Genomic DNA, 12,781 nt, shown 5'->3' with positions numbered 1-12,781 from the left:
AATCCATTCATTATATAAATTGTTCATACACTCTGATTTTTCTCAAGTGTTATTAGCTCCCGTGAAAAGTATAATACGTGTTTGAAATGGTAACATTAATCAGAACTGTGGTTTCTGTGTGTCTGTTCAGATGAGATGGGTCCAGTTTCACACTGAAGGCACATATAATCAGATACAGCACAAATACATCCCATTTTGAGTGCTTGGTTGAGGCCCTTTAAAAAACTCAGGACCATGGGTGACCGGTGTTTATGCCTTTGTCTGGGGTTGGCTGTGCTCGGGGGTAATGGTAAGGGAAGAGTCAGAAACAACTCATGTGTCTAGCTGGAGTATTTTCAAGTAGCTCTTACTGTTCATAGCGCATTGTAAACTCTAAGCCAGAAGTAACATTCTAATGATGACTTCAGGATGGCAAAAGAGCTGTCAGACAGAGAAGTATGTCAAGGTGGAGGGAGGGGGGTGGACCAGGGCCAAGACCAGGGTGAGGTGAGTAAGGCATTCCACCTTCACCATAAAATATAAACAATAATCATTTTTTAAAGATAGGATCACTGTTACTGATTTTTTATTTGTGTCTCAGGCTCAGTATGGCACTGTTACTGGTCTTGACTTTATTTAAAATGTTGGTATTTTGTTCATCATGGATTTTTTTCCCTTTAATTTTTCTTTAAAGGTATGTTTCATCTGCATTACTAAGGGGTTTTTTTGGGGGGGGGATTGGCACCTGTATAAATTTTGTACTTGAGGCAAGTGCAAACTTGCTTCACCCAAGACCTGGACCTTTGGTGGACTTTGCAAACTGACAGCAAGGTAGCAAGGGGAGGAAAGTTAGTAATGCACGTTCTTCATGGGTACGTAATCCAAACCACATCTGCAAAGATGTCGTACAAAGGGATCTAGGGAAGTTCTTGCAACCTATGTCTTAAAGATATTTAGTTCTGTAAACTGCTGTGGCATAAAGGACTAAGACCTGCCCAGGTTGTGAAAAACAGTAGAAAGACGTGAGAAAAACATCTAGTTGGACCAAAGTGGGACCAAGGTAGAGTAATAGTTATTCCCTAAGGGTTAAACTAAAACTGCTCACTCTCACGCTTGAGGATGCCTAGCCACACTGGTTATTCTGGTTTCAGCATTCTGGGGAAGAGGTAAATCGGCACATGAGCTAGTACCTGGATGATTACAAAGCAAGCAGTCCTCAGGCCATGCTTTGGAAAACACCACCATGGAATTATCATCATGCTCTGTACTGAACCTCAGCCAAATGGGAGAAATGTCTTGAAGATTAGAGAGAGAAAGAGCTTGTGGGTAAAGAAAACCAAAGAACACACACTGTGTGATTCCATTCTCCAAAATTCTAGAAAATGCTATCTAGTCTCTAGTGACAGAAGGTATATCACCGATTGCCTACGAAACAGGATGGAGAGAGGAATAAATTACAAAGGGACACAAGGCAACTTTGGGGGTCATGGATATTTGTTATCTTGATTGGGATGATAGTATCAACGGTGCATACTTACGTCAAAACTAATTGAATTCAACACTAAGTATACAAAGTTTAGTGTATTTCAGTTGCATCTCAAAGGTTTTTTTTAAATAGAAATATTTTACAGGCAATAAAAATAGGCTATGATATATGAGAAAATTTGCGTGGTAGACAATATGTTTTGATTTATAGAAGCTAAAGTTAGTTCTCATTGAAAATATAGGTCATTTGTATGAACTCACGAGGGTGGGAGATGAGGCCTGATTTTTAATAGCAGAATGTGGGAAATGGGATATTTCTAGAATCTCAAAGCTAATGATGGGACACTATTAAATTGTCCCCAAATCATCCTGGTTCCCTTGCTGTTTCCCTTTTCCAAGAGATAGACTCTTGAGATGTGAGGATTGTAGTCTGACCAAGTAGCCTAGTCTTTGACTGTGGTTATAGTTGTATCTTTTTTTGAGAGATTAAATTTGACCAGACACCCTGTGATATCCAAAGAGAGAACACCATGTTCCATGAAAGTTTCCCATGACTCCATCAAACAGTAACAGTTCTGTCTTTCCTGGCGGGTTCATGCAGGAACTGGAGGATGCAGTAGTAGCCTCTGGGAGCGCACAGAAGACCTTCTGCGTTTGATACTCTGTCACTCTGGCTGGGAGCTGGGAGCCTGGTGCAGATCAGGAGTGTCCTCTCCCTGGGTTAGGCGGTTAAGGGCAGGGGTGTGGCTCCATTCTTGTTGGTTTCTCTGGCTGAGTCCCGCCTGCCTTTCCAGCCTCATCTCCTGTTCCAGGCTTAACAGGATATTTGTAGTTCACTGTCCTCTTTTGCCTCTAAGCCCACAAACATGCTTTTCATCTACGTAGAAAAATTACAGTCCCTACCACAGCTATTCTTTCTTTTTTTAATGCTAAAAGAAGTATTATATTTAGTTATATCTGAATATAACTCTTGAGTGGCATTCTTTTTTAAAAAATTTTTTTTGTTATTCAATTACAGTTGTATGGCTTTTCTCCCCATCCCTCTATTCTTTGTCTACATAATTACCACTAATGTTCTAAGAATTTAGAACAAGGGTCACAAACTCCCAGGAACCCTCTTCATCCCTATCACCTTCAGAGTCCAGGTGAAGTGCCTCTCCTTTACGTTCCCACTCAATCAGTACCTTTGCCCATCTCTGCCATGGCCACGATCACAATGTTTGAAGTTTGCTCCATAGTCATTTCCCATTCCCCTTACCCTATTATTCCTAATATCTTTAGAATAGAAATTTTTGTCTTTCTACTCTACGACCCCACTGCCTGGGCCCGGGACATAGTAGGAGCTTAATAAATGTTAGTTGAAGGAGTGCGTGAATCTATCGATCATATACAGCCCAGGATCTTCTAAGGCACCTACAAGGAAATGTCCTTATAACAAACTCTAAATTATTTCACGAGGTTGAATTTTATGTTTGCACTTTTAAAGTAAGACTAGCAAACAAATCATGTACCAGTCTGAAGGTAAAGAAGATAGAAAACCCTGGTGCCTCGCCTCTCTTTAATGAATTAGCGAATAAAAAGGTAAGCTGTGAGGCCAGGAGAAGAAGGAGGGAGCCACAGTCAGCCACAACCCCCAAACCTCCCTTTCCCCCCCAAATATTTGGATTTGTAGATTTTTTTTTTTAGAATAACTTGTTTGGATAGTATTACTAAAGAGAGAATTACTTGTATTAATACTAATTCTTTTCCAACTATATGTTTTTTCTCCTCTGAGTATCATTTCCAAGATCTTTATAAGAATCATTTTAAAAAATAATTATATATATAATTATTCCACTTGCCCAAAGATGAGGCATTAAGTAGAACAATTAAAAGTTGATTATTACTGCTTTGTGCTCATCCGAAACAATCAAAAAGACATTAGACTAAGTGCATACAAATAATTCATAAAATTGAAGGTGATGGAATTTTATGGATTCTGTAGTAAAGCATAGGATCGAAGCAATGCTGCATCATCTGGAACACAGGAAATATGTCTGTGCCCTGCTCTGTGCCCCCTCCACCTGCTGTTCCACACTGTCCTGCCTGCTCTGAACTGGTACATCTTGTATTGTAGCCAGAAGACAAAATATCCCAAGAGCCAGATTCCCCCTGTGCCAGACCCAGCCCTGTCCCCAGGACGAAATTGGCCTTGGGAAGAAGCAGTGCCAAATGAGATAGCAACAGGACTTGATTGATAACGGGGGTCCCTTGTGTTCCCAGAACTAGAAGGCTTCTGGCTGCCCCGCCCAAACACTGGTCATGGCTGGGAAAGAAGGTCTTTTGTGGTTCAACCCAAGAAAACATTGATGAACCCCAAAGATGCCACAGAAATATGGATAATGAGGCCACCAGATGGGTAAAAAGAATGAGGAACCTATGCATTATTCAGTACATTCACATGGTGTGTTCTGCCTTCTTTTTTTCACCTTTTTCTATTACTACTAAGTAAGTATAAGCTTAGTAACTTGAGTCAAATCTACCTAAGTGTGTTGGCTTTTCCTCATGGAAGTAGAGGCAACATCAGTTTGCGATGTTTCTATGCTGGAATCTCCTGATGAAGAAATGTATTTCAGTCCACAGAGTTTTCCCTTTTATATTAGGTAAGAAGACAGAGACTGCTGATTAATTCTGCAGTGTCTTCAGAGGGTAACTCTATTACCATCTTTCAGCAATTCTGTATCAATAAAGAACATGAGCTGGGAAGCCAATAGGAAAAGATCTTTGGATGACAATATTCTGCCATTCCTATTAGCTGCGATATACAAGATATGTCCTTGGTGACTTTTGAATCCATAATCATCATATTTGTGTGACAGTAATCAGTACTTTACAGTTTACAGAACATTTCCACGAATATTTTTCTCAGTGAATTTTAAAAACAATCTATCAGTAACATTTCATATTGGCCATTCATTAGAATTCCACAATTATTCCATCACTTTCTTTTCTACCCAGTACTACTCTGCACCTAGGATGTAGTATATAGAGCATAGTCAGAAGGACAAAGTACTGAATTACAGAAAGATAAAGCAAATTAGCAAATTACATTTTAAACTTATCACCTTGGCTATCTTTCTATTTTAGTGACTTTTTTAAATTTGATTTTTGACATTTTTTTAATGATGGTCTGTGAAATAGAATGTGTTCCCTTAAGCCTTAATTCTGTGTAACTAACCCAGAATTAATTCTGAAAGTAACCTCCTTATTTCTTTACATTTCCTTTGCTTCTAAAGATAATCTAATTCCTGGAAGAGATCATTAATCCATTATTATTCTGCTGTTATGAAAGTATCCAATTAGATTGGGTAAATGGATTTTTTAGATAAATTCAAATAATTTAAAAAATATATTACCTGGTTAATCTTTGCTATATACCAGAGGTATTATTATATTGTTGTCTTTCAGCAATAATTATCTGAAGAAATATAATAGCTCGCATGCTATTTTCATTCTTTATTAAATTTTCAAACATATCCCCTGACTTATTTTAGGCCTAAATTCATTTCTTTTAGACTTTGAGTCTGCAAACATATTGGATAAAAAAATATAGATATATTGTATTCAAAATATAGATATACTTTTATCCTAATATCTGTAAGTTTCATATTTGATAAACAGTAATTGAAGGGCTCTTTTGTTACAAATGCTGTATTGTGTACAATGGGGGAGAAACTAATAGGAGCAGAACAAAATCCCTAAACTTGAAACTCACAGTATAGTGGGGAAAAGAGCACATAAATTATTACAATTCAGTGTTAGAAATGCTGAACCAAAGATGTCAGTGCAAGAAACAGAGAAGAAAGAAAAAAAGAAAATTGCTCAGGGCTAGCTCTCAAGCATTCTCGACTCCTCTTGGTCCTATCCCACACCTGGTCCATCGACAAACCCTGTTGGCCCTGCCTTCCATGTGTAAGTAGAATGGCAGCCACTTCTTACCATCTGCTCCCAGGCCAAAGTCACCTTCATCTCCCACTGGACTATTATCTCATAACGGGTCCCTTCGTTGTACCTCATCCCTCCCGACAACCCTCCCGCCACCGCCATTTAGTCAGTTTTCATTATAGCAGTAGGGTGATCCTTTTAAAACATAAATTACATCATGCCATCCTGCTCAAAAACTCCTAATGGTCTACCAGCTCACTTGAAGTAAGAGCCAGACACCCCTGAGGCCCTCCCTGCCTCTGCCCAGCTCGGCCTCTCTGAGCTCGGCTCCTGCTGTGTTTCCCCCTGACCCCCAGGGAAACATACCAGATGTGCTTCTGCCTCAGGGCCTTTGCACTAGCTGTTTCCTTTTCCACTGTATTCTCCCCCAGAATATCAGCAGGTTAGCTCCCTCACTTCCTTCAGGTCTTTACTGAAATGTCACTTTCTCAGTAAGGGCTTCCTTGGCCACATTTCAATAGCAACTTCTGCTCCCAAAAATTTCTGTCCCCATTTCCTGCTTCATTTCCTGTTTAGCACTTTCCTGTCTAGCATACTACATATTTTTTTTTTTTGGCTTGTTGTCTCTGTTTTCCACTGGAATATAAGCATGACAAGGATGAGCACAACGAGGACAGTGATTTGTGTCTTTAACTAATTGCTGTATTCCCAATGGCTAGAAGATTGCGTGGTGCACTGCAGGTTATCAGTTAATATTTATGGAATAAATGACCGAATGCTTATTGATATTGGATAAGTGACTTAACAAGTTTTTGCACCTTTGTCCATTCAAAGGGGAATGCCGAGAGGCCTGGGCTAAATGCCCTTTCTTGTGGAGGTGGAATGATCTTGCTGGTTTATTTCAGAAGAGTCTAGGAGGTTAATCCCAGAGACCTCCCAGCTGCCATGCTAGCTGACAGAGAGGCTTTCTTCCGTTTACAGCTCCTCTTACTCTCAGGAGAAAACTTCAGGAGTGTAGGAAGGAAGTTTCTCAGTCATTTAGCTTCAGGGAAAGCCAAAGAGAAATGGGAAGGACAGGGGGAGCAGGGACAGCATTTATTACCGCAGCTGCACCCTCTCCCGTTAAGCCTTCATGTCGGCGCTTGCTGCTATCACTGACCAGGAGTTCAATGAGACTGCCTAAGCTCTTTCTTCTAACAAATTACTTGTGCTTCACCCAATTTCACAGGCTTTTGACTTTTTCTGATGATTGTGTGAGGAGGTGTAAGAATACACTAAAGGGATCATAGATTGCTAAGTATAGAAAATAAAACATCAAGTGAAAAACAGCCAGTTTCCATTGGATGATAACCAACAACCTTCTAGGGCAGGGCCATTCCTCCCTGTGATATTTATACCATGACGGTAGAGCCAACCATTTTTAAGACTCGAGTATTATTTACCTCAGGGGTTGGTGGCAGTGGTGGTGTGTGGCTATGGCTTTCTTGCACAAGAGTGTGCACTGCTCTGGTCCCATTTTTGGAGGGTGGGGGCAAACTGGTTTAAAATGTTGCTTCCTACTAAACATGCAGTTGTGGGCTTGGAAGAAAGAGTTGCGCATGCTAATCACTCCCAAATCTGGATATATTTCAGGATGTTTTCACAGTTTTCCCCACATAACATCTGTACTTAAGAAGCCTCACTGCTATTGGTAAAGTATTGACTTGATTTCCCCGCTCACCTCCAGGGCGCTGCATGGTCCTGCCCTGCCAGGCGCTCCCCTGCGGGCCTCTCCATCTTCCATGAGTATGAGCTTCCATTCATCTCCAGGTGGTTATGTTCGCCATCACTGACTACTCCCTCCGCGCCTCATACACACCGGGCTGCTCCCCTACTAAAACTTCCCAAAGCCACATGTTACACATTTCTTTCCTCTGCCATGCTCCCAGCTGTTTTGTGCTGTTTTGATCTGTCTGTTTGCATAGCGCTGTCAGAGTATATGCATGAAAGGTGCACTGTTGATATGAATGATTTTGAAAATGTTTCTGTAAAGAGCCTACCTTGATTATTGGCAGGGTGGGAGGGGGGAGTCTGAAGCCCCAAAAGTGGAGGTCAGAGACTCCTACTTGAATCTTTGCCAAAGGGGGACAAAAAAAAAGAAACCCTTTAAAATGTTATTAGAATCTCTACCCATATAAAGAATATGGGAGTTTCTACTAAAAAAAAAAGAAATAATAATAGGCAATAGCAACATATAAAGTGGTGGGATCTTACCATAGAACAAAAGGCTTAAAAATGTTTGTTAAAATAGGGAGACACTTCCAGGGAAGACTCAGGGTGATATAATTGTTAGCTTCTTTTTAGTCATTGAGTGCAAGAAACCCAACCAGACTGGCACACTGGAGAAGAGCATTCGGCTGTCCCATGCAGAGCTATCTGGAGTTCTGCATGGAACCCAGTGCCCTTCACATTGCCCAGCAAATTGGCCTGGTGGTAGGCTCTTGGACAAAGGATAATGTAAGAATTCTTTTTCACTTAACCAGATAAGAAAATCCAAGGTTCACAGCTCCTTAACTGGACAATGGTGGCAAAATAGATGGGACTAGAAAAGGGAAGAAGATGGAAGCACTTTTGTGATAGAAAAGAACTTAAGATTCATTTCTAATAACCAGTCTTTGATATTGATTATGTACCCTTTTGAACCACTTCTCCAAAGGATGAATTTGGTATTTCAGATTGGAAAAGCAGTTTAGCTTCTCATTGCTCCTGTGACTTTCCCCACCAAGCTTGCTGTATTCGGCTGTAGATGTTACAAAGACAAGCCTCAAGAACATGCGTGGCATTTGCTGTTTAAAATCTAGCTTGGGCCAAGAAATGTGGATAAGATGCACTTTTTCCAGATTTTTTTCCTTTAATCCTTTGCATGAACTCCTTATGTTATCCAAATATCTTTGCCAATCTTTTTGTATGCTATCTTTGGCCAGTGTTCTCCTTGAAAGATCACTGAAAAAATGTGCTTTTTTGTTTGTTTAATATCTGAAGGAAAACTGAGGTTGGCTTTCTCAGCGCAAGCATTTTTGGATGACTAGGTCTCCTTCCGTGCCCTCCCCCCTCCTCCCCATCCGTGAAACTGGAGATGAACTGTGTTTCCATACAGATTTACTTTGGATTATTTTTTACTTAACTAATCAAAACAGTATTTTATTGGCATTATTTGATATGTTAGTACCCCAGTGAAACTTTTATACTGATATTTCCCCTTAGGAACAAAAAGTCACGTTTTCTCCAAAAACAATAAACCTTCATAGACAAGCAACTGAGACTATACACTCTTAAATTGTTGGTAATCCTGGCTTTCTTTAATCCAATTACTTAGCCCAGTCACAGAAAAAAATACATATATATATTTAAACCTCTTCCTACCCCTTCTGAATATTCAAGTTCCAGAGTTAAGAGTTTAGTCTGCTTTGTGCTTTGCCTCTGCATTCTTTGATTCTTGTGCTTTCTACTCCAAATAGCTGTAGGACTCCATTTAAATCCTATCAGATTCTCTTTACAGCTGAAATAGGAACCCTGAGGTCATTTCTAGGCTCACCTACTGCCTAATATGTGAAAATGTCCTCATCACACCTCCCCCTACCAATTATTTTTAAACTAGGCTCTTGAAAGGTTAAAAAAAAAAAAAAAGTAACAGAGCCATAGAAGTAAAAACGCTAAATGTTGCCTTTTTCTTTTTATCTTTCATAGGAATGGCATTTTTAAACATGAGCTTGTGGCAGACATTGAACAGTCTCCACATGGGAATGAATGTTTTGATTAAAAGTTATTTAATATCTCTAGTTCCTTGGAATTCTGCCTAAAACTGGAGATAGTCCACACTGCAGGTTTTGTGCCGCCTTTGGCTAGATTAAAAAATGCTCCAAATCTAGAGGGAATAAATGGAATTCTCAAGCTAGTTTCTTGATTCTATAGGTGTTTATGTCACAGTGGCCACTGAGGTGTTGAGAATTAGGAATTAGAAAAGAACGTTGAGATAAAGATGCTGCTGTGTTAAAGCAACGTCTATCTTTCTCTGGCCCTATCACTCTGTCCATTGACCTGCCAGCCTTTCGGTTAAAACCCGGGTGCAAGTACCTCATGCATAAGGAATAAGATTCTGTACAGTCTGTGCACAGGGTTTTCTTCAATTGCATTTGTACTTAGCCCAAGAAGGATTAAACCAAAGGCATTTAAGCAGGTATGATATTGTAACTACTTTCAATGTGAAATTATGGGGACAGATTCTCACAGATGTGCATTAAAAAAGGAAAAAAATAACTATTCTAAGGATACAAATAGAATTTTGACTCAGTAAGTTATTTTAGCTTCAGAGGTAATGTTGTTTTCAGTGCAATCTCTTCTCTTTAACTATCATTCCTTCGAAGACAAATATTTACAGAGACTTATTTTTCTGGCTTTCCAACAGCATTTCCTACATTGAGATGCTGACATGACAGAGTCAGAAGTCGGGCCCTCCGGGCCTGTGCTGTGTGGCCGCGCTGTGCTACTACCATCAGGAGATCCCATTTCCCCAGCCCCAAGGCCCTGTCTGTACTTGTTTACAGGTCATCTGGAGAGTGATATGTGTTCAGTGGCATGAGTGTTATCATGGTAACCTTGGCAACCGAGCTAGCTCTGATTTCAAAACATCACATGCTGTATCATAAAATTAGATAAGAGAATTGACATTTAGCTACACGTCTGTCATATAAATTAAGCTCGGAGAATGATTTTTTTATAGCCAGGTACCTTAATATGGAAATAGAAGGCACCAATTAGAACAAGTTTATACATATACATACTATTCCACTTTTAGGTACTGAGTATATTTCCTCAATTTTTCTCCATAATACTGAACCTCAGATATTGCCTTATTATTCTCACTGTGCCCAAATTCATGGTGGCTTTATTTTATGATCAGGATGAAGCTTACGGCAGAGCTACATCAGATATCCTATATAAATAAGATTCTGAATAATAGAAAACTGAGCTCCTAAAAAATGTAAAATTCAAAGCATTCTCGGCTTTAGTGGGTGCTGTTATTTACACTGATTAGAAGTAAGACTGTGCACAGAATATTCTCCTAAATCAGAACCCCAAAGATGAGACATGCTTTCTTTTCATTATTTATGAACACTTTTATACATATTATATTTTCCAGTATTCAAGACTCTTTGACACTATCTTTATTTCAGTGACATTCTAAATATGCAGATTAACACATTCGTCTACTTGGAGTCCTAGATCCTCTTTTATGATTTGTAAATATTTTAATCTCACGATTGTTTTGCTATATTTCTGTGGTTTGTTGCAATATATATATATATATTTAAAGACTCAACTTGTGAGTTACATTTAATATAAGCACCCTGCCGTTTTCTGCGTTGCAAACGATTATTTTTAGATATTGTTATGATTGCCTGGATATATTTGTCTTCATTGATATGTAGGAGGAAAGCTCATTAATGATTTAAAAGAAGGTGTTTTGATTAAATTTATCCTAGGTTTGGGTTTTTTTTTAACTGAAGCAATTGTGAATGGCATTGTTTTCTTTGTTTCCCTTCTGCTAGTTCATTACTGGTGTATAAAATGCAACTGATTTCTGGGTATTCATTTTGCGTCCTGCTACTTTACTGAATTCCCAAACCTGGAACCTCCTGGCCAGGTGGTGCATGTTAGGGGCTGGCTTTCAGGGTACGTTTCCGGTCCCCATGGAACTTTAGCCATTGCTCTTTGAACTACTGCCTCCCTAGTTTCCAACATATATAAATTCCTTTATTTATTTTGAGCTCAAAAAAAAAAAAAACGGTGTTTTGATTCATCAACTTGATTCTTTTCATTATATAAACAATAAAGGTAATACATTAACATCTAATAAAACTGTAAGAGCTTATTTCTGAATTGAGCTGCAAGATAGTCTTGCATAACTTGGGCATAACTTTTCCTATTCCTTATACTCTTCTGTCTCCATGTTCTCAAAGTCATCATTCAGCCTAATTTTAACCTAGAATGATGGTTTATAATTATTATAAAAGATACCTTTTAGCAACTATCTGTCAAATACCATAATTAAACAACTGCTTCTAGAATGGTAAGTTGTTATATAAAAATGGAAGATTTCAGGTCAAAATTGACTATAAAGCAATTTTTTTCTTTTCTCTATATACCTGCTATGTGTCACAAATAACATTTGAGAAATCTACTTCCAACATTTTCTCATTTTATGAGCCATTCATCTAACCCTTGCTAGTTTTAATGTTACTACTACCTTCTTACCTTATACCTAGTAAAAAGTCTAAATTCCTGCATATTAAGAAATAGATCAGTGGTTGTGCTCTCTACAGGTGTGGGAAGAAGGGCGGAAATCCTTCTGTGCATTTGCCAACCTTGTTCTGCAATAACTGTTATATTTTCAGTAATGTTCAAGCTGTTTGCTTTATCTCACTGGGTTGAGTCATCATCACCTTTATGTTTTAACTGGTAAAAGGTAGTTTGTATTATTTTCTTTTATCTTGAAACTATTTCTTGTGGTGAACAGAAATAGTTCAGCATGTTGTGGTTCCAGGACCGACTCAAGTCTGCATCACCATCCCTACTGTGAGATAACTTCACCGGAAACTCTTCAATACGTACTCATGCTGTAGTGCCATATGGAAATGGACTTGGGCTGTGTTGGTGCTGGACTGTGGGAGCTTATCAGGCTGTTTGCATGACTCCAAGGTGTAATTTAATATCTAGTCTTTTTTGTTATTGTGACATGATAATTGGCATTAGATGGAAGGGGGTGAGGAGGAGCCATAGTGATAAAAGATAAAAGTTAAAAGGCAATACAGCTTTTTTGTGATTTCCTTTTAGGTCTGATGTTGTGGTTCTCTGTTTTTCGATCGCTAATCCCAATTCCCTAAATCATGTGAAAACAATGTGGTATCAAGAAATCAAGCACTTTTGCCCCCGCACACCTGTTGTCCTAGTTGGCTGCCAGCTAGATCTCCGCTATGCTGATCTTGAAGCTGTTAATCGAGCCCGACGCCCTTTAGCAAGGTAAGCCAAGGTACTCAGTGTTTCCTTGTGCTGGCCAAATTAAAATGTGGAGATAGCAGATGTCTCTGTAACCCAGAGTTCTGTTCGGGGATGGCCCTAGGACCCCATCGACCAGCCGTACGCTCCCGGTTGGCTTACTGCTTACTGACCATGAGGGAGCGTGTCCCGACCCTTCTCCAGCTCACCATCACCTGTTAGGTAGGAACTCATTTTTCTAAAAGGTTGGCCAGTGCTTGAAGTGAATTCTGGAATTGGGACATGGTGTGGAGAAAAGTGTTTTTGAAATATGTAAAGTGTTAAACAAAATAAATGTTAGCTACTCATAATTCATGTT

The 12,781-nt window shown here is 39.2% G+C and overlaps 1 protein-coding gene across 5 annotated transcripts in view; it reads left to right on the top strand.

Moving 5' to 3' along the window:
* The window catches only part of RHOBTB1 (Rho related BTB domain containing 1), a 99,308-nt gene that overhangs the window by 66,781 nt on the left and 19,746 nt on the right, over positions 1 to 12,781 (top strand). For all 5 annotated transcript variants that reach the window (XM_053923247.2, XM_045196147.3, XM_024561382.4 and 2 more), the window contains one exon: positions 12,262 to 12,447. In XM_053923247.2, coding sequence (XP_053779222.1) covers positions 12,262 to 12,447 — 186 coding nt within the window. The remainder of the gene's footprint in view (positions 1 to 12,261; positions 12,448 to 12,781) is intronic.

This window comes from Desmodus rotundus, chromosome 4, assembly GCF_022682495.2.
Source record: "Desmodus rotundus isolate HL8 chromosome 4, HLdesRot8A.1, whole genome shotgun sequence".
NCBI classification, from domain to species: Eukaryota; Metazoa; Chordata; class Mammalia; order Chiroptera; family Phyllostomidae; genus Desmodus; species Desmodus rotundus.
This window is presented reverse-complemented; position numbering and strand designations above follow the sequence as displayed.